Raw genomic sequence first — 23,295 nt, forward strand, 5'->3', positions numbered from 1 at the left:
TATTTGTTGTTTGATTCACAACAAAAAAAAAGAAAACCATTGTTCACAGTTGTAGGCATGTTCTTTACATGAACTGATGCAAACCTCATAAAAACAGTGAAATTGTGAGATAGCAAAAACACAAAATATGCCAAAGGGGGGTGAAATACTTTCGCAAGCCACTGTGGCTGTAATAAATAGCGATCATTAAATTGAAGCTTTAGCAATAATCCCAATGTCTATAGAAAATGTAAAAAAATAAACATTAAAGGGGATATCTGGAACTTTGTGAAAAACAAAAAATGTGCCTAAGCACTAACAGGCAGATAGTTGCTACTTACCAGCCTGTTTTGCCCGGCGCCATTCTTGGCCAGCACAGAGTAGTCACGGACCGCTCCTGCCAGGGATTCAGCTGCTTCTGCTGACGTCACATCGACTTCTTTTCTGCTCCACTGTGTTAGCAGGACGGGACTTCCAACGTCATTCTGATTGATTGCCGGATCTCCGCCACATAACTGGGGGTGCCGATAGTCAATCTGCATGACGTCTGAAGTCATGCCCTGTTAACATAGCAGGGCGGAAAAGAAGCTCTCACTCTGTCAACGGGATGTCAACAGAAGCAGCAGAATCACCAGCACGAGCAGTCTGTGACCACTTTGTGCCAGCAAAGATCGGCGCCGAGCACAGCAGGCAGGCAAGTATAAACTACCCGCCTCTTAGTGCTTAGGCACATTTTTTGTTTTTCACAGAGTGCCGAATATCCTCTTTCACAGCTTTCTAAATGTCCTTACCTTAAATAGCGATTTAGCTCTTGCTGACTACATCGAGACCAGTGAAAGCGATGGAATGCAGCTTGTACCAGTGGAGCCATAATACTTCCCATTCTAACTTCATCTCCACACCTGTTTCCTTGGCCATCATGCTCCATTCCCAACCTAGAAATGCATTGGACACTGTTTAATACACATCATTATCATATTATAAAATATTAGTGTTGAGCCACCCCCGTAGTGTTCGAGTTCGGTTCGGTTCGTCGAACACCCGTGTGTTCGCCGAACTGTTCGTCGAACTGTTCGTCGAACACCTTCGAACACCGTTAAAACCAATGGCAGGCAAACAAAAACACATAGAAACACATAGAAAACACCTTCAAAGGTGTCCAAAAGCTGACAAACTGCTCAGAAGACATAACTAACACATGGAAAAGTGACAAGTACATATAGTCATGCGAAAATAAAAGAGGTGGAGGAGTAAAAGGAGGGGGAGACACAGATATAGGCATGTCATGCCCTTCTAAAATCCAAAAAGTGAGAAGCCGACACGGCCAGTCCGCTCCTGCCCGTGCCACCTCCGTGTCGCCGGGTTTGTGCCAGAGCCGCGGTGAACCCTGACGGCCAGCCCCCCTCTCCCAATACTGGTGCCTGTCCGCTGGTGGGTCGAGCGAGCCCCCCTGTGGTGGAGGCAGCTCTAAGCTTTTTAATTTAAATTGTCTCTCTAATTTGAATGAATACACTTTAAATCCATTTACAAGGATCTATTGGAGGGCAAGTCTCATGCCAGCAGCCGCGGTAATTCCAGCTCCAGTAGCGTCCACTAAAGCTGCTGCAGTTAAAAAGCTTTTATAAGGATCGAGCTCGGCTGTCCACCGCAAGGCATCCTACTGCCAGTCCCAGCCCCTATGCCTTGGGGTGCCACCTGATGCTCTTCACTAAGTATCCCATGGTCCCGAAGCATTTCCTTTGAAAAAATTAAGTGTCTAAACTACAGGTGGTGCAGCTTGCTTAACTGCCGGGATAATCCGCTCACTAGCAGACACTGCTACTAGGCACAAAGTATTTCCTGGGCTAGATGCAGTTAAAAATTTGTAATTAGATACTCTCGTTGGATGCTGAGAAAGCATTCCATAGAGTCTCCTGGCACGCCATATATGATTCTCTTAAAAAGCTTGGGGTAGGGGTCTAGGGGACCCTTTTATAGCCAAAATCACGGCCCTGTATCGCAATACGTCACCTAGGCTGAAGATAAATGGAACTGTAGCACCCTGAGGGCTCGGTTGCTACAGACGTATTGCACCTCACCCAGAGGTGTGATATCTCACTCTCAGGTAAGGATGGAGTGTGGATCAGGACCCGACACCTGCATGCATTACACCACATTGCCGTGGGGCAGGGCGACCAATATGCCCCTGAGATGGGCACGAGAGTCCCTGTCCCTGGCTGGAGTGGGGGGAGGGAACACTGAGGAAGGGGAACCCTGTAGTGCAGGAGCAGGGAGGAAGCAGTTCCTGGGTGCATTGAGAAGGGAGTATAAAAGGTGGGCACCATCTTAGTTCAGTGCAGAGAAGTCTGAGCAGAAGTGGCAGGGAGCAGGGGCTCTGCATGAGCTCTGCTCCGGAGGCGGGCCTAGTAACAGAGGCCCAGGCCTGGAAGAGGGAGAAGGAAGGAAGAGGAGCGGAGAAGGCTCCAGGAACGAGGAATGAAGGGATCCCAGGGGTGCGGACGGGCGAGTCGCCACCGCACGCCCGAATCCACCTGCGTGGAGGGGTCAGGCCAAAGGGGGAGACCGGTCCCCGAACTAGTGGAGGCAGGAAACGACCCTCAGCTAGAAACCGGAGGCTCTGACATTTTATGTGGCGCAGCCCCTCGCTACACCCGCTAGGAAGGCACCACATAGGGTCAGGGAAACTGGCGCCAAGTTTACCAAGAGGAGGCCCGAGGCAGCCGGACAGAAGTGTTGGTAAGAAAGGCCAGACAAAGGACACACAAAGGGGGTCCTGTGAAGTGCTCCAAAGTTATCTGGGAGTTGTCTGAGCCCCTCACCTGGTGAGCACAGTACGACGTGGGCAGCCGTTACCTGCAGACGTGGTCTGGATAATAAGAACTGTGAGTAAAGGCCCTGAACTGCATCACTGACTCCGTGTCGTTACTGCTGCTGCCCTGCACCATCACCCCCATCCTCCGCATACACTGCCCTGAGGCTATACTCCTCCCGTGGGGAGTTATGCTACGCTCTGCTGCACCCACAACACCAGCCTCAGTGGTCTGCCCTGTAGCGGCGGTTCACTCTGACCGCAATCCACGGGTGGCGTAGTCGGACATTTAAACATGAAAACCACATAAATAGTTCCGCCACTGGTTTGACCGCCCTGAGCCACGGAACCGGGTCGCCGCCACGAAGACTACAACCACCAGCATCCACCAAAAAGGGTCCGGTTCCGGGTGTCCCAAGGCCCAGGGGGTGCGTCAGAACATTTTCATCACCTTTCACAATCACCAATGGGACAAGGCAGTGATGTCCTCTGTCCCCTCTCTTATACATCCTAGTGACGGAGCACCTGCTCTCATCAATTCGCTATAACCCCAATATTAGGTGGATTGAGGTGGGAGGCACCGAGTACAAGTGCTCTCTATTTGCTGATGATGTCCTAGTATATATCACTCAATCACATATATCCATCCATGCTGTTATGGCTGAAATAGATCACTTTGTTACATGGTAAAATTTTAAAATCAATGCAGCGAAGTCTGAGGCCCTCAATGTCTCCCTCCCCAAATCCATATAGGATTCCATCCAGTCCAACTTTCCCTTTGCCTGGCCCTCACAGGGTATCAAATACTTAGGAATTCCTATTCATAGAGACCTCTCCCATCTATGTTATCTTAATTTTGGGCCCTTTATTGAACAACTCCATACAGACCACGGTTGGCAAGTTAGAACTGTAAGATTCACTACGTGAACCACTGGTGTTTTGTGGAAAAGCACATGTACACTGCGTTCCAAATTATTATACAAAAAGTGTTTAGGAGTGATAAGGGAAGAATTTGTTTGTTTGTCAGTTAAACTCATTGATGGTGATGTGTGTCAGGGCTCTTTATATCACTGTAAGCAATTGCAGACACCTGTGCTAATTAGTTTGGCAGGTGTGTCCAATGAAAGGCAAGACTACTTAAGAAGGCTCTCTCACATTATTAAGCAGCCTACATTTTCTGCCAAAATGGGAAAGAAAAAGGATGTGTCGGCTGCTGAGAAGCAACAAATTGTGGAGTGTTTAGGTCAAGGCATGACTACAATCAACATTGTGCGATGATCAGGATGAAGTGTCTTGGCAATCAAGAAGTATGTAGCTGATTCACAGTACACACGTGTGCGTGCTGATAAGGGCAAATTGAGGACTCTTTCCTACAGGCAATTACGTCAGGTTGAAAGAGCAGCGGCAAAAAAGCCTTGTCATAGCAGCAGACAAGTTTTTGAAGCTGCTTGTGCCTCCAACGTCCCCCGAACAACAAGATGCAGGGTCCTTCAGAGGTTTGCAGCTGTGCATGCGCCATCCTGTCGACCTCCTCTATCCACTTCACACAAGCAGAAACGGCTCCAGTGGGCCAAACATTACATGAAGACGGATTTCAAAACTGTTTTGTTCACGGATGAGTGCCGTGCAGCGCTCGATGGTCCAGATGGATGGAGTGGAGGATGGCTGGTTGATGGACACCCCACGCAAACACGGCTACAGCGCCAACAAGGAGGAGGTGGAGTAATGTTTTGGGCTGGAATCATGGGGAGAGAGATTGTCGGCCCCTTTAGGATCCCTGAAGGCGCTAAAGATGAACTCCATAATGTATGTGGATTTTCTCAAACAGCACTTCCTGCCATGGTTCAAGAAGAAGAACCGTGTATTTCACAGCAAGATCATTTTTCTGCATGATAATGCACCATTTCATGCTGCACATAAAACATCTGCATCTCTGGCTGATATGGGCATAAAAGGGGACAAACTTATGGTGTGACCCCCATGCTCCCCTGACCTCTACCCCATTCAGAACCTTTGGAGCATCATTAAAAGGAGTGTCTATGATGGCGGGAGGCAGTTCACATCTAAGCAACAGCTCTGGGAGGGTATTCTGTCCTCATGCAAAACAATTGAAGCAGAAACCATCCAAAACCTGACAAATTCAATGGACGAGAGAGTTCAGAAGCTCCTTTCGAACAAGGGGTCCTATGTGAAAATGTAACATCACCTAGAATAAAGTTTTGAGTTGAAAACTGTTTGATTTCAGTTTCTAACAACCTGCTAATGCTTATAATTTCAAAAATGACCATTTTTTTGGTCTTTATTAAAATGAAAAGGTTGATCGAAAAGTTTGGGGGATCTAAGAGTGTGGCAACCCAGTAGTCATGATTACTTCGAATTCTGACAATATGAGGGTCATGCTGCAGGTAGTGCAGCAAGAAGGCACTTATGTGCCTTGCGCATCTCGGAGCCCCAAAATTATTTTCCGGGCTAGATGCAGCTAAAAATTATTTTTAATTTTAAATCTGGTGAAGCTTTAGTATAGATGGCCTAATAGGATCAGTGCTGCACACTGCTACAAAGCCCAAATTATTTTCCAGTCAAGATACAGATAAACATGATTAGTAATTTGAAAGATTAAAACGGTTGGTAGGGTGATTTTAACCAATCATCAAGCTTTTACTCTCCCCAGGATGACACAGGGGTAGAAAAGTCTTTTCGGATCCATGATTTGTTCATCTTTATGAACGTGAGTCTGTCTACATTATCAGTGGAGAGCCGCGTGCGCTTATCTGTCAGCACACCACCAGCAGCGCTGAACACACGTTCAGACAGAACGCTGGCTGCGGGGCATGACAAGATCTCCAAGGCGTAAGTGGCTAGCTCCGGCCATTTATCCAGATTGGATGCCCAAAAAGAGCAAGGGTCCAGTGACACAGTCGTGGCTTCAATGTTTACTTGGAGATACTCCTGTACCATCGTCTCTAGGCGTTGACTATGTGTCAGACTTCTGGTCTCCTGTGGCCTTGCAAAGGATGGGCTAAAAAAGTGGTGAAATGATTCCGCAAAATTGATGTTACCAGCAGATACTGTGGTTCTGTTACGGTTTGAGTGCTGAACACTTGACGGTCCCACGGTTGGCAAGTTGGAACTGTGAGATTCACTACGTGCACCACTGGTATTTTGTGGAAAAGCACATGTAAGATTCTGCAACAGTCTCTGCTGATACTCCTGCATGCGTGCATCCCTTTCTATGGCAGGAATAATTTCTGCAAATTTACTTTTGTACCGGGGATCTAACAGTGTGGCAACCCAGTAGTCAGGATTATTTCTAATTCTCACAATTCGAGGGTCATGTTGCAGGTAGTGCAGCAAGAAGGCACTCATGTGTGTTGCGCATCCAGGAGCACCAAGTCCCTGTTGTGTTGGTGGCGAGGTAACAATCATGCTTCCTTCCTCTGTCCTCTCCCCCCAACCTCGCACAACAGAAATGTGATCAAGGTCTCCCTCATCTGATGAGTCTTCCATCAGTTCGTCCTCCACTTCTTCCTGGGCTCCTGCACCTTCCTCACTAGTTTGGCTGCTACCATGCGCCCTGGTAAAACCATCTCCCCCACCCTCACATGCCTGCCGCCTTGGTGCTGCCGACCGTCTGGACCTTGCAGATGTTAGCCCTTCCGCATACAACTCCTCCTCCTCTACTTCCTCCACCTCCTCTTGTGCCACCACCTGACTCCGAATTCTGTTTAACATGTGCTCCAGCATGTAAATCACCGGAATAGTCATGCTGATAATGGCATCGTCAGCACTAAACATCTTCGTCGCCATTTCAAAACTGTGCAGAAGGGTGCATAGGTCCCTGATCTGAGACCACTCCTCCAGCGTGATTTGCCCCACCTCTGAATCTCGTTGGCCCAGGCTATACGTCAGAACGTATTGCACCAGGGCTTGTCGGTGCTGCCACAGTCGCTGCAACATGTGCAGAGTTGAATTCCACCGGGTAGGCACATCGCATTTTAGCCGGTGAAGTGGCAGGCCCAACGACTTCTGTAGAGATGTAAGTCGCTGAGCTGCGGGATGCGAACGGCGGAAGTGAGCACACAGCGACCGTGCCCTCTGCAGAAGGCCATCTAGTCTGGGATAGTGGGCTAAAAATTGCTGGACAACCAGGTTCAACACGTGAGCCATACAAGGCACGTGTGTGACATTGCCCCGGCGAAGGGCCGCACCCAGGTTTGCAGCATTGTCGCACACGGCCTTCCCTGGTTTCAGGTCCAGTGGAGACAACCATTCATGAAATTGGTTCTCCAGAGCTGACCACAACTTCTCAGCTTGTGACTCACATTTCCCAGACATTTCAATGTAAAAACCGCCTGATGACGTTGAGCCCTACTGCCAGCATAGTAAGGAGGTGTGCAGGATCCCTTCTGAGCAGTTAGAAAGCTTGTGGCATGACCAGACAGGCTTTGGGTGCAGGTGGAAGACCGAGAGGAGGTTGAGGAGGCAGAAGCAGTGGAGGAACTTTGACATAAAGAGGATTGACGCACAACTCGTGGGGACGGCATGACTTGGACAGCAGCCCCTTGTCCTGCTGTCACCATAGTTACCCAGTGCCCAGTCAGCGACATGTAACACCCCTGTCCATGCCTACTCGTCCAAGTGTCTGTGGTGAAATGCACCCTGTCACACACAGAGTTTCTCAAAGAAGCGGTGATGTTGTGTGCGACATGCTGGTGGAGCGCAGGCACACCTTTCTTTGAGAAGTAGTGCCGACTGGGCATCTGGTACTGGGGCACTGCGACGGACATAAGGTCTCGAAAATCCTCTGTGTCCACCAGGCGGAAAGGCAGCATTTCTGTAGCCAAGAGCTTGCAGATGGTGAAATTCAACCTCTTAGCTTTCTCATGGCTAGGAGGAAATGGTCTTTTACTTGTCCACATCTGAGGGACCGAGGGCTGGCTATTGTGCTTAGACGGGGTTGATAAGGGTGTCCCCGGCAAACTGCCGGTCTGTGAGGAAGATGCAGGCGGACATGTTAGGTTGCCTTGATCCAAAGGTGGTGCTATCGATGTCGGACAGCGCTCAACACCAGCTGGTGTTACCACCTCCAAAGAAAATGATGACCTGCCAATCACGCTGGCTGTTGCGGGTAAAGAGGTGGCAGGTCTGCGCCCCAAAACAGGTGTGACTGCTGTCCCCCCAGTCACAGAGGATGAAGAGGCCGCGGATGCACAAGATATGGCAGACGGTGATTGGCCCGGCCGGCTAGGCCGCATTGTAGCACACTGAGCTTCCCACTGCAACTTATGCTTCATGTCCATGTGCCGGTTCATGCATGAAGTACTCAAACTATGTATTTTTTGGCCTCTACTTAGCTTTTGCTGACAAATGTTACAGATAACATGAGTTGGGTCATCTTTATCGATCTGAAAAAATGCCCAGGCTATGCAAGGCTTAGCACCCATGCGACCTGAAGAGCCACCACGACTTGTGGTGAGAGGCAGAGTTGTGTTTGAGGATGCAGTTGTTGACGTGCTTCCAGTACTACGTCTCTGTCCAGGAAGGCGCAACCTGACCTCGTCGTCACTAGCATCTTCCTCCACCTCCTCTGCTGACCTCATCTCTTGGCTGACTGTGGGTTGACAGTAAGTGGGATCTCCGACCTCATCATCATCACCCTGTGCGTTATCACACCCGTCGTCCTCAGAGCCAACCTGTTCCTGCCCTGACAAAAAACTAAAGTTGTCGCTCCAATCAGGTATTTGAGTCTTATCATCGTCTTCCTCATTGTCTCCACCAACAGGAGTTACAGTTTGGGAATGAGGGTCTACATTATGGTCAGAACCTTCTGCGTCTGGTCCTGGATCCGACTCATAAAGATTCTGGGCATCAGTGCAGATCATTTCCTCGTCTGGATTCACAGAAGCGCTGGAGTCGACCTCTGATTCCCAGGCTATAGTATGAGTAAACAGCTCTGCAGACTCAACCAACTGTTCTACCTCATACTCAGACGGGCAGCTGGAGATTTGGGAGCTGTGAGGAAGCAAGTGCGATTTGGGTGACACCTTTGAGGACTGGAGTATTTGTGATGTTGAAGTTGATGTGGAGGAGAGCCCACTTAAAGGAGCACTTGATATCCGTTGAAGCACCTGCTGTTTTTGTGCCTCATCTGGAATTTGTAGCGATTGGCGTGGCCGTAAGAAAGGGATCTTATCACATTGTCCGCTAAAAGAAGTAGACATTTTAGTTTGGCTGGAAGATGGTCTTTCTTCTGCAGATGTTACTGTTGCTTTAACACCTACCCCACGGACACAACCTTTTTTCCCCTTCCCAACACGCCTATTCCCCTTTCCACCAGCAGCAGGCCTTTTTCCACTCATTTTGGTGGTTAACTAATTCACAACTCTGGAGTTGTTTGCACAAAAAAACAATGGATGGTAACCGAGCAGAGCTGAGTGGCCAAACTGTGGTATTAGGCCAAAACTATTGGCTGGGTTAGATGCAGAAAAAAATTATTTTGAATTTGCAACCTGATGGAGGTCAGTATAGATGGACTAATACAAATAGTCCCACACACAGCTAGAAGCCCAAATATTTTTTCAGAGGTACTGTAGATGCAGATAAAAATTAGTTTTAATTTGCAACCTGATGGAGGTCAGTATAGATGGACTAATAGAGAAAGTCCGACACACTACTAGAAGGCCAAATATTTTTTCAGAGGTAGATGCAGAAAAAAATATATTCAGTTTGCAACCTGATGGAGGTCAGTATAGATGGACTAATACAAATAGTCCCACACACAGCTAGAAGCCCAAATATTTTTTCAGAGGTACTGTAGATGCAGATAAAAATTATTTTTAATTTGCAACCTGATGGAGGTCAGTATAGATGGACTAATAGAACAAGTCCCACACACTGCTAGAAGCCCAAATATTTTTTCAGAGCTAAATGAAGAAAAAAATTATTTTTAATTTGCAACCTGATGGAGGTCAGTATAGATGGACTAATAGACCAAGTCCCACACACCGCTAGAAGCCCAAATATTTTTTCAAAGCTAGATGCAGAAAAAAATTATTTTTAATTTGCAACCTGATGGAGGTCAGTATAGATGGACTAATAGACCAAGTCCCACACACTGCTAGAAGCCCAAATATTTTTTCAGAGCTAGATGCAGAAAAAAATTATTTTTAATTTGCAACCTGATGGAGGTCAGTATAGATGGACTAATAGACCAAGTCCCACACACCGCTAGAAGCCCAACTATTTTTTCAGAGCTAGATGCAGAAAAAAATTATATTCAATTTGCAACCTGCTGGAGGTCAGTATAGAAGGACTAATAGAACAAGTCCCACACACTGCTAGAAGCCCAAATATTTTTTCAGAGCTAAATGAAGAAAAAAATTATTTTTAATTTGCAACCTGATGGAGGTCAGTATAGATGGACTAATAGACCAAGTCCCACACACTGCTAGAAGCCCAAATATTTTTTCAGAGCTAGATGCAGAAAAAAATTATATTCAGTTTGCAACCTGATGGAGGTCAGTATAGATGGACTAATAGAATGATGCTATGCCCAAAAGATTTTACTTCACTAGGTGCAGTAAAAAAATTGGTATTCTATACACAGGTGGTATATCTTGCAACACAGATAGGCTACTCCACTGACTAACACACTCTGCAATAGGCCAAAAAGGATTAGCTTTGCTAGATTCAGCCAAATGCTGTGAAAAAAACTTGCACAGCACTGGCACAGACCTGCCTGGCAAAAACTGATAGGAACTGATGTAACCTAGTCCTGAAAAGGACTCCAATTACAATTAGTCTTTACTCCCACAATCTATCTATTTAAGAGCACAGACCTCCCTGATAAAAGTCGTAGGAAATGCTGTAACCTAGTCCTTAAAAGGACTGCAATCACAACTATTCCCTACTCCCAAGCTATCTGTATATTTGTGCGAAAATTGGCTTGAAATTAACAAGGTATAGCGCACACAGCAACAGCGGTGCCGTCTAACACGCAGCTGCAGCAGTGAGAAAATGGTGGCGACGGGGAAAATGGCTTGGTCTTATAGGGCAAGGACATGTGACATACACTGCCAATGACACATGCCCTTGCTTGTGTGAAAAAAAGCACTTCGCTCCGTGTGTGCGCTGCTGATAGGCTGACAGATTGCACCTCCCCACTGCAAATGCGGGAAAGAGAAAAAAAAATGGAGATCTTCATTGTTCCTGCAGAGATCCATCCCCTGCCCCTCCCCCCACCCCGCTGTACACTCAAACTGCGTATTAACATTAATTTTCATCATTACTGAGAAAAAATCCAGTTATGATTTTGGTGCACGAACAGTTATCGAACATAACCTCGAACAGCCGAATTTTTCTCAAATTGTTCGTGTTCGCCGAACGGCTCGAACACCGCCCAAAACAGCTCGAATTTGAGATTGGCGAACAGTTCGAGTAGAACAACGCTCATCTCTAATAAATATCACACTATACAGAGCAAACCTGATTAACATACCGTATGTCATATGAACAATTTAGTTTTGCTTCAGAACCACAGTGGATAGTCCAGATTAGTCTCCAATACCAACTAAACATTATATAGTATGAGCTAACAGTCTACATACATTTGCAGAGTTTGACAACTCTAAATTGGTTAAGTACATGAACCTAATGAACCGAATACAAATAATCCATTTTTGCTGTCATGTCATTTTTACTGTCTCTACTACAATACAAAGGAGTATAAAGAAATGTAAGGAAGTTGTTCCCACCATATTGCATAGATCATAGAAATTAAAAAATGCTTGCTATTTAAGAGCTGTTTAAAATATAATCCAGTTAAAGGGATATTCTTAAATGCATTCTCCTTACTTTCTGCTTTCTAGGAGACTCTGAGTGACAATTCTGGTGAGCAGCAAGAACTGTATTAGTAAAACTATAAAGCTCAGCACAAGTTCTGCTGTAAAACATTCAGCTTCAGGGGTTTGATCTGTATCTACACGGTTATCAATGTATTTTCATATATCTACAAGCAAACAGCTCTGGACAGCAAAAGCAAAGAGCTGAGAATAGCCAACCTGCTCTGAAAGCTGCCGGGGTGGTGATTTACAACTGTAATTCAAAACGGCAGAACTACTTTTTTTGGTCACCGCAACATTTCAATAAAATGCAATAAGAAGTGATCAAAACATTGTATGTACCCCAAAACTGTATCAATAAAAACATCAACATAGGGCGCAAAAAATAAGCCATCACACAGCCCAAGATAACGAAAAATGAAAATGTTACATCTCTCAGAAAATGGCGATAAAAGCAAAAAAAAAAAATTGCATACAAAATTTCCAATTTTTTTCACACTTCGAGAAACAAAAAACTATATATATACGTCCTTTGGAAGTGCATTGAGGTGAAGGGTACATTGCTGGAAAAGGAAGAAAAAAAAAAAAAAAAAAAAACTCTTTAAATCTCTTAGTTTGCGAGTGTGAACGAGCTGCGTGTGTCCGGAGCGTAAGTGCGAACGAAAGTAAGTGTGTGACTTGTTTTTCAGTGAAGAGGTATTTGGGAATCCTGCAGAAAATACCTGTGTGAATTGCGGTGAGTGCTGCATTGTGACCTGCTGAGTGCTTTTCTACCGGTTTAGATTTATTGGGCTTTTTAAAACCTATTTTCTCACTACAGTTTTAGTTTCTTAGTTTACTACCTGTGTATTTAAGGGTTAACTACATTGCAATAAAATCCTGAGGTGTAGATTTACTCACAAGGGGTTAATTAAGGGGAAGGGGTCATAATTAAGGGTTTATAAGGGGCAGCTGGTTGGACATCAAGTCCTTTGGAAGTGCATTGAGGTGAAGGGTACATTGCTGGAAAAGGAAGAAAAAAAAAAAAAAAAAAACTCTTTAAATCTCTTAGTTTGCGAGTGTGAACGAGCTGCGTGTGTCCAGAGCGTAAGTGCGAACGAAAGTAAGTGTGTGACTTGTTTTTCAGTGACTTTGGATTCAGGGAGTTTGGAAGGGAGGACTTAGGACTGAATTGCTGACTGTGTTTCATTCTTTCCTTACTTTACTTTTTACTTAATTAATCCACCTGACCTACTTATCTGATTCCCTCGTCCATACTTGATACTTAACTGATCCCCCGCCGATATCTAATTGATACACTTGCACATCCCTAATTGATCCCCGTCCATACACCTATATATAAATAATTGTGTTTTGTACTTGTATATATATATACTGACTGTATCCCCATATTTAGAATGACGTCCATGTTGGCCGGAGCCGTGCAGTGTACATCTTGCGCAATGTATGCATTCCGTGAGCAACCGCTCGAGGATCCATACTGCTGCGAGAGATGTGAGCATATCGTGCACTTGGAAGCCCAAATTCTGGATCTAAGTGCTCAGATAGCGGTACTGAGGAGCATCGACAACATGGAACGGAGTTTGCTGCTCACCGAGCAGACACTCAATGGGTCAATACTGGGGGTGGAGCATAGAGGGGAAGTGCAGGCTGAACAGGCAGGGAGCTGGATAACAGTTAGGAGGGATAGAGGGAAGAAGTATAGGAAGGCTGGTTCAGAACCGGCATTATTGGAGCATGACAGATCCTCTGACCGCCGGGGGAGTGTATGCTCCAGTAATGAGGGGGAGGGGGGAAGTGTAGGGCAGGCAAGACAGGTTCTGGTAGTGGGTGACTATTATTAGGGGGACAGACAGGGCAATCTGTCACAAAGACCCGGATCGCCGAACGGTGTGCTGCCTCCCTGGCGCTCGAGTCCGGCACATCGCGGATCGGGTTGACAGGTTACTGGGTGGGGCTGGCGAAGACCCAGCGGTCATGGTCCACATCGGCACCAATGACAAAGTGAGTGGTAGATGGAGGGTCCTTAAAAATGATTTCAGGGACCTAGGTAGGAAGCTTAGGGCAAGGACCTCCAAGGTAGTTTTCTCAGAAATACTACCAATCCCGCGAGCCACACAGGAGCGCCAACGGGAAGTTAGGGAGGTGAATAAGTGGCTAAAGAGTTGGTGCAAGGCAGAAGGGTTTGGGTTCATGGAGAACTGGGCCGACTTCGCGGTCGGCTACAGGCTCTACCGTAGGGACGGGCTGCACCTCAATGGGGAGGGTGCAGCGGTGCTGGGGAAGAAGATGGCTAATAGGTTGGAGGAGTTTTTAAACTAGAGACGGGGGGGGAAACCAAGGAAATAGGTGGGATGTGAGGCAAGCAAGGGGGAAGGGGAGAAGTGAATATAATGAGGGTGGAGAGGGGGGTGGAGATAGTACAGTTAGATCGTTAGAGAAGAATAGGATGCTAAATAACCCCAAAGTTTTATCTTGCATGCTGACCAATGCAAGAAGCCTGACCAATAAGGCGGATGAGCTGCAGGCGCTTATATCGGAGGAGAGGTATGACATCGTAGGTATAACAGAGACTTGGCTAGACGATAGCTACGACTGGGCGGTAAATTTATTAGATTATAGTTTATTTAGAAGGGACCGGAAACAGGGGAAAGGCGGAGGAGTCTGCTTATATGTAAAGTCATGTCTAAAACCCAGACTAAGGGAAGATATAGGAGAGGGAGAAGAGGGGGTCGAGTCCATGTGGGTAGAGATAGAGGGAACTAAAAATAATAATAAAATATTACTGGGGGTCTGCTATAAGCCACCAAATATAACAGAGGAGAATGAGAATCTGCTATTAGGACAAATAGACAAAGTAGCAAAACATAATGAAGTGATTGTAATGGGGGATTTCAACTACCCAGATATTGACTGGGAAACAGAAACCTGTAGATTTCAGAAAGGTAAAAGGTTCTTGACAAATATTAAGGATAATTATCTCTCCCAACTAGTGCAGGAACCAACGAGAGGGAAGGCCGTGTTGGACTTAATATTGACTAATAGGCCTGATAGAATAACTGAGGTACAGATAGGGGGGCACCTAGGTAATAGCGACCATAATATTATCGACTTCAAAATGCCCTTCAGTAGGGTTATCAATAAGGGAACAACAAAAACATTAAACTTTAGGAGGGCGAAGTTTGATCAGCTGAAAGAAAGCCTTCAACTTATTGACTGGGACAAAGTTCTTAATCAAAGGAATACGAATAGTAAATGGGAAACCTTCAAAAGAATTCTGAATACTCAGTGCGAGAGATATATACCGTATGGGAATAAAAGGGCCAGAAATAAGAGGAAACCAATATGGTTGAACAAGAACGTAAAAGGGGCGTTAAATAGCAAAAAAGAGGCATTCAAGAGATTAAAACAGGAAAACAGTAAGGAAGCACTAATGTGTTATAAGGAAAAAACGAGAACCTGTAAAAAACAAATAAAAATAGCGAAGGAGGAAACAGAGAGACGTATTGCTAGGGAAAGTAGATCAAATCCCAAACTGTTCTTTACATATATAAATAGTAAAAGGATTAAATCGGATAATATTGGACCGATAAAAAGTGAGGAAGGCAAAATCATAGAGAAAGATGAGGATAAAGCTAATCTATTAAATAATTTTTTTTCGACAACTTTCACAAAGGAAATCGAACTAACAGGAGAAATGAGAAGTGACAAACTTAATCCTCCACTAAGTATGACAAATCTAACCCAAGCTGGGGTACAGAAACGCCTCAGTAACATTAAAATAAACAAATCACCAGGACCTGATGGCATACACCCACGGGTACTAAGGGAACTAAGTAATGTGATAGACAGACCGTTATATCTTATATTTAAGGACTCTGTTGAGACTGGGTCTGTGCCCAGGGGCGGAACTACCGCCCGTGCAGCCGGTTCATTGAACGGGGGCCCCGAGGGAGAGGGGGCCCCTCCAGCCTCCAGCAGGGCCACCATCAGGGCATGACTGCCCTGACTCCAGTATGGGGCCCGGCCGGTAGGGGCCCCCTCGGGGGCCCCCCTCTTGTGCGTCTCTCTCCTCATGGGGCCCCCGGCCCCATGCTATGCGCCGGGTCCGGGACATTTCAGCGCTGAGCTGCGCTGTTGCAGCAGCGCCTTCATGATTCCCCTGACTTCCGGTCATGTGACGGTGCCGTCACATGGCCGGAAGTCAGGAGAACCTGCTGTCAGCGATTTGGACGAGCGCCAGGATTCTGCAGGGATCGCATGGGGGTAAGTATAACAAGTTTTATTTTTTTTTAAATACAATTAACTAGGAGTGGAGAGATGGGAGATGCACATGTGTGTGTGTGTGGGGGGGGGGGGGAGATGGGAGATGCACATGTGTGTGCGTGGGGGGGGAGATGGGAGATGCACATGTGTGTGGGGGGGATGGGAGATGCACATGTGTGTGTGGGGGGGAGATGGGAGATGCACATGTGTGTGGGGGGGAGATGGGAGATGCACATGTGTGTGTGGGGGGAGATGGGAGATGCACATGTGTGTGTGGGGGGAGATGGGAGATGCACGTGTGTGGGGGGGGAGATGGGAGATGCACATGTGTGTGGGGGGGAGATGGGAGATGCACATGTGTGGGGGGGGATGGGAGATGCACATGTGGTGGGGGGGAGATGGGAGATGCACATGTGTGGGGGGGGAGATGGGAGATGCACATGTGGGGGGGGATGAGAGAGGTGCACATGTGGTGGAGGGGGATGAGAGAGGGGCACATGTGGGGGAGGGGGATGAGAGAGGGGCACATGTGGGGGAGGGGGTGAGAGATGTGCACATGGGGGGGATGAGAGCTGCACATGGGGGGGTTTGAGAGCTGCACATGGGGGAATTGGGAGTAGGGGGATAATGAGCTGCACATAACGAATGTGGGGTGGGGGAGAGTAAATGATAAATGATGATGGGGTGGGGAGAGCACGGACATGATATAATGAATTGGGGCAGGGGGTGCATGTAAATATTGAATGCGGGGAGCAGGAAGTATAGAGTAGGTAACAAATTGGCGGAAAGAGTAGAGGTTCTAATTAAATTATATATTAAGTGCCTATTTACAGTTAATGGGGGCACAGTGGTGGATTACAATTTATATTTGGAATGGTAGGTTGCATAATAACTAACCATATATTGATGGTGGATGCACGTCTGTATTCAGCTGCGTAATGTAGAAGTTGGGGAATGTGCTCTAGATAACTGTGTTATTTTATGCAGAGACGAGTCCTGGCTGGAAGACGTGATGGCGGTCTGTGCTGGATGAAGGAGAAAAGCGAAGATGAAGGACTTCACCTAGAGACGTCACTGGTGAGTCAGTCTATTACATGTACACTGTGTATAATGTCACTGGTGATCACTGTATTACCTGTACACTGACACTATATACAGAGCTCCTGTGTATAATGTCACTGGTGATCACTGTATTACCTGTACACTGACACTATATACAGAGCTCCTGTGTATAATTTCACTGGTGATCACTGTATTACCTGTACACTGACACTATATACAGAGCTCCTGTGTATAATGTCACTGGTGATCCCTGTATTACCTGTACACTGACACTATATACAGAGCTCCTGTGTATAATGTCACTGATGATCACTGTATTACCTGTACACTATATACAGAGCTCCTGTGTATAATGTCACTGGTGATCACTGTATTACCTGTACACTGACACTATATACAGAGCTCCTGTGTATAATTTCACTGGTGATCACTAGATTACCTGGACACTTACGTTATACATACCATGTATAGAGCTTCCGTGTATAATGACACTTATGGTAATATTAGTAATGTGGTGGTAATATTAGTAATGTAGTGGTAATATGTGGTCTGGTCATGGTGTGGCAGTTTTTCTCCCTTCTGTGTGGTATTATTCGGTCACTATGTTGTGGTAATATGTGGTCTGGTCATGGTATGGCGGTATTCCCTGTATGTGGTATTATTGGTCATTTAAAAAAAAAAATGTATATGACACATTCCCTTAAAGAAAACTAAATAAAAATATATCTAAAAAGAGTATTGGATATTTTAAGAAAATTTTAATAGGTTAGAGTAGGGCCCGGCCAGAAGAGTCTACCTTATCGTGGTGGCGGCTTTAAAAATCTTTTGGCCAAAACAAAAGCTGATGGCTATGTATGTGGCACCGTCACATGGCCGAACGTCAGGAGAACCTGGTGGCAGCGACGTGGACGAGCGCCAGGATTCTGCAGGGATTGCATGGGGGTAAGTATAACAAGTTTTATTTTTTTTAAATACAATTAATTAACTAGGAGTGGGGGGAATCAGAGATGCACGGGGGGGATGAGAGATGAACATGGGGGGGGTGAGAGATGCACATGGGGGGGTGAGAGATGCACATGGGGGGGTGAGAGATGCACATGGGGGGTGAGAGATGCACATGGGGGGATGAGAGATGCACATGGGGGGATGAGAGATGCACATGGGGGGGATGAGAGATGCACATGGGGGGGATGAGAGATGCACATGGGGGGGATGAGAGATGCACATGGGGGGATGAGAGATGCACGGGGGGTGAGAGCTGCACATGGGTGGGATGAGAGCTGCACATGGGGGGGTGAGAGATGCACATGGGGGGTTATGTTTGCATAACTTTGTTGCCTTATGAAGGGCAGGGGGGGCCCCCCAAAATTTCTTGCACAGGGGCCCACTACAGTCTGTGTCCGCCCCTGTCTGTGCCACTTGATTGGCGACAGGCGAATGTAGTGCCAATATTCAAAAAGGGAGCGAAAAGTGACGCCGGAAACTATCGGCCGGTGAGTCTGACGTCCGTTGTGGGCAAAATTTTTGAAAGCTTCATTAAAGAGGCAATTACGGAGCATCTTGATGCTAATAATCTTTTAATCCCGAACCAACATGGATTCATGAGGAATCGCTCCTGCCAAACAAACCTGATTGACTTCTACGAGGAGGTTAGCTCTCGAGTAGATCAGGGGGAACCAGTGGATGTCGTGTATCTCGACTTCTCAAAAGCGTTCGATAGCGTGCCACATAATAGGTTGGTATACAAAATGAGAATGATGGGGCTGGGGGAAAATGTCTGCAAGTGGGTAGCTAACTGGCTAAAGGATAGAAGGCAGAGGGTGGTTATAAATGGAATATACTCAGATTGGGTAAGCGTCACTAGTGGGGTACCACAGGGGTCTGTACTAGGCCCAATGTTATTTAATATCTTTATTAACGACATAGTCAACGGGATAAATAGTAAAATATCAATATTTGCAGATGACACAAAGTTATGTAAAACAATTAATACAAAAGAGGACAGTGCAGACCTACAGAGGGATTTGGATAAGCTGGGTAGGTGGAGTATTAAATGGCAAATGAGGTTTAACGAGGAGAAATGTAAGGTCATACATATGGGAAGGAAAAATGGAAGTCACCAGTACTCACTGAATGGGAAATCATTGGGGAATTCAGAGATGGAGAAGGACTTGGGCATCTTGATTGATAGCAAACTAAATTGGAGTGCCCAAAGTCAGGCCGCTGCTGTAAGGGCAAACAGGGTAATGGGATGTATCAGAAGAGGTATAGCTGCAAAGGATGAGAACATTGTTCTTCCACTGTACAAAGCACAGGTCAGACCACACTTGGAATACTGTGCTCAGTTATGGGCCCCAATATATAGAAAGGATATAAATGAGCTTGAAAAGGTACAAAGGAGGGCAACAAAATTAATAAAGGGAATGGAGGGACTGCAATACCCAGAGAGGTTGGCAAAACTAGGACTATTCAGCTTGGAAAAGAGAAGGTTGAGGGGGGACATAATAAATGTGTACAAATATGTTAGGGGACAGTATAGAGATCTTGCCCGAGATTTGTTCAAAAGGAGGGATATTACGGTAACAAGAGGGCACTCACTAAGACTGGAAGAGAAAAGGTTTCAGCACCAGCATATGAAGGGGTTCTTTACGGTAAGAGCAGTGAGAATATGGAATTCACTGAGTGAGGAGACGGTAATGTCGGATTCACTACACCAGTTCAAGCGGGGACTGGATGCATTTCTAGATACCAGGCAGATTTCAGCATATACTTAAAAATAAAATAAAATAGTAGGTTGATACAGGGATTTATTCTGACTGCTGGTTTCAGAGTCTGGAGGGAATTTTTCCTCAGGTGAAGATTGGCCAAATCATTTGGGGTTTTTGCCCTCCTCTGGATCAACTTTAGCAATTCCAGATCTAACAGGTCGAACTTGATGGACGCAAGTCTTTATTCGGCTTTACAAACTATGTTACTATATTACTTGATATCTGTATATTCGTACTAACATGGGGAATCATATTGCCAGGTAAAGTTTTAACATATATTGACCATGGTAAATAAAAAAAAACTAAAAACCATTGTGGAATTGCACTTTTTTTTGCTATGCAAATTGCCTCTTCAGAGATGAAGAGGACTTGTGACTTGTAGGATTGCTGCTTCCAAAAGGTGGCACTATAGAGTCCAAGTCCTCCTCCTCTCTGAAGAGGCAATTTGCATATTAAATTTCCTGGAGGAGCATAGCATGGCGAATAAGACTTGGCATGCTAGAGCCGGTATGTCACTTCAAGAAATGTAGTGCTCTTTCTTTACGCCAGAAAACATTATGACAATAATTGATGAAATATATAAACATTTAGGCTATGGGCACACACTGTGTTTTGATGCATTTTCACTGCGTTTTTTCCATAAGGAAATGCACCAAAAACACCATGTAATCCGTCTGCCAGCTAATGCAATGACAATCCTGATGTGCTGTGCACATGATGCGGAATTTTACGCTGGAAAGCAGCTGATGCACTCCGGGACCTCACTTTACGGCAGTGAAATGAGGTCACAGGGGCTTATCAGCTGATCTTCAGCTGATGAACCCATGTGAACTCAGCCTAGATCAAAGCGATGTACACTGATAGGAGTGATTACACTCCTGGTAGTGTACAGTGCTGTCTTCTACAGCAGTCACATCAGTGATTGATGTGGGTGCAGCATATTTTTGCTGCGCCCAAAACGCTGCGTTCTATTAAACGCAGGTAATACACTGCGTCCAAAGCGCTGCTGGTTACTGATCGGGGGGGGACGTAGCAGGTAAAAAAAAAAAATGAGCTGTTATTAATTGCCAGGGAACATGTTTGCCTAATGGCACCTTCCTAGGCTAAAAATAGCAGCACTCAGCTACTCCAGAAATTACATGAATGGAAATGCTAATGAGATTGGGTTTATTAGATAGCTGACACCTAGCCCTTTTGTTTGGTGATGAAAAGGTGTCAATTACTATACTAAAGTTAAGTAAAAAGTTAAATAAACACACACACAGAGTAAACACTTTATTTGAAATAAAACAGACACATTCTTTAATCATTCAAATTAACCAATATACTCGCCCCAGGTCTGATGGTAATCCAAGGGTTAACGCAATGTCCCACATTTCTTTTTTCAAATATCTTTATTTAGCTCCAAAAAGTATTCGTTGATGTACAAAAATGGCATTAAAAAACGCATCAAAATTGCGGCAAAATGCACGTTTTTTCAGCAATCAAATCCTTAACATGCGCACATAGCCTTAACTTGTTGAATGACCTCATGAACATTAATAACATATTATAAATGAAATGCTGAAGAAAATGTTAGACAGTAAATTGATACAATTTTACAAACAAATCTCTGAAAGGGATTTTTCAGGCTAAAAAAATATTTCTGCAGTCACACTATTTCACTGCAGAATGCTAAATCTTAAGTGAGCAAGTGTGCATTATGCTTACACCCTGCAGACTGTCAGGATTCACCAAGCCGCAGTAGGACAGAGGCTGTGCAGAAATTTATGCTTAGCCCCTGTAAGGGTTCACTCTCTCTGGCGGCGGTTGAGGTAGGCACAGGCACAAAGTTGCTTGGTGCTAAATAGGTAGATTTATTACAGTCCATAAGTCTATAATTCTCCAACATGAAAGAAAAAGCAAACAGCCTTTCTCCAGCATACAAATAAGGATAAGAAAAACAATACAGTTTAAATGTCCAGATGTCTCTCAACTCCTGTCAAGAAGACCAGCTCCAAGAGGTCTTTCACCTCTCACTCACAGCCACAACTGAGGAAGCCCAGCGGTCTTAAAAAAGCCGTTCAAACCCTGAAAGTGGAGATGTGGGAATGGCCAGTCCCACCCAGCTCGTCTAGCCGTTCCTAAAACCCAGATCCAAAATCCGGGCCCATTAAAAACCCTCTTAGCACTAACTATACTGGAATCTGCTTTTCCGGGCTTCGTATCACCGAGGCTAACCCCCTTGGTACACATACAGTGGGTACGGAAAGTATTCAGACCCCTTAAAATTTTTCACTCTTTGTTTTATTGCAGCCATTTGGTAAATTCTAAAAACTTCATTTTTTTCTCATTAAAGTACACTCTGCACCCCATCTTGAGTGAAAAAAACAGAAATGTAGAAATTTTTGCAAATTTATTAAAAAAGAAAAACTGATATATCACATGGTCATAAGTATTCAGACCCTTTGCTCAGTATTGAGTAGAATTACCCTTTTGAGCTAATGCAGCCATGAGTCTTCTTGGGAAAGATGCAACAAGTTTTTAACACCTGGATTTGGGGATCCTCTGCCATTCTTCCTTGCAGATCCTCTCCAGTTCCATCAGGTTGGATGGTGAACGTTGGTGGACAGCCATTTTCAGATGCTCAATAGGGTTTAGGTCAGGGCTCTGGCTGGGCCAGTCAAAAATGGTCACAGAGTTGTTCTGAAGCTCCTCCATTGTTATTTTAGCTGTGTGCTTAGGGTCATTGTCTTGTTGGAAGGTGAACCTTCGGCCGAGTCTGAGTTCCAGAGCACTCTGGAAGAGGTTTTCATCCAGGATATCTCTGTACTTGGCCGCATTCATGTTTCCTTCAATTGCAACCAGTCATGCTGTCCCTGCAGCTGAAAAACACCCCCATAGCATGATGCTGCCACCACCATGTTTCACTGTTGGGATTGTATTGGGCAGGTGATAAGCAGTGTCTGGTTTTCTCCACACATATTGCTTAGAATTATCACCAAAAAGTTCTATCTTCATCTCATCAGACCAGAGAACCTTATTTCTCATAGTCTGGGAGTCCTTCATGTGTTTTTGAGCAAACTCTATGCGGGCTTTTATATGTCTTGCACTGAGGAGAGGCTTCCTTCGGGCCACTATGCCATAAAGGCCCGACAGGTGGAGGGCTGTAGTGATAGTTGACTTTGTGGAACTTTCTCCCATCTCCCTACTAAATCTCTGGAGCTCAGCCACAGTGATCTTGGGGTTCTTCTTTACCTCTCTCACCAAGGCTCTTCTCCCACGATTTCTCCGTTTGAATGGACAGCCAGGTCTGGGAAGACTTCTGGTGGTCCCAAACTTCTTCCATTTAAGGATTATGGAGGCCACTGTGCTCTTAGTTACGTTGAGTAATGCAGAAATTCTTTTTATAACCTTGGCCAGATCTGTGCCTTGCCACAATTCTGTCTCTGAGCTCCTTGGGCAGTTCCTTTGAGCTCATGATTCTAATTTGGTCTGACATGCACTGTGAGCTGTGAGGTCTGATATAAACAGGTGTGTGCCTTTCCAAATCAAGTCCTATCAGTTTAATTAAACACAGCTGGACTCCAGT

The 23,295-nt window shown here is 45.5% G+C and overlaps 1 protein-coding gene across 3 annotated transcripts in view; it reads right to left on the reverse strand.

Annotated features, from left to right (window-relative positions):
- LOC141164392 (A disintegrin and metalloproteinase with thrombospondin motifs 2-like) overlaps positions 1 to 23,295 on the reverse strand; it is an 837,082-nt gene that overhangs the window by 400,262 nt on the left and 413,525 nt on the right. For all 3 annotated transcript variants that reach the window (XM_073649565.1, XM_073649564.1, XM_073649563.1), the window contains exon 8: positions 771 to 914. In XM_073649565.1, the coding sequence (XP_073505666.1) occupies positions 771 to 914 (144 nt within the window). The remainder of the gene's footprint in view (positions 1 to 770; positions 915 to 23,295) is intronic.

The sequence above is a fragment of the Phyllobates terribilis genome, unplaced genomic scaffold (genome assembly GCF_046119375.1).
Source record: "Phyllobates terribilis strain yellow unplaced genomic scaffold, ASM4611937v1 Scaffold_10__3_contigs__length_209671492, whole genome shotgun sequence".
Taxonomy (NCBI): Eukaryota; Metazoa; Chordata; class Amphibia; order Anura; family Dendrobatidae; genus Phyllobates; species Phyllobates terribilis.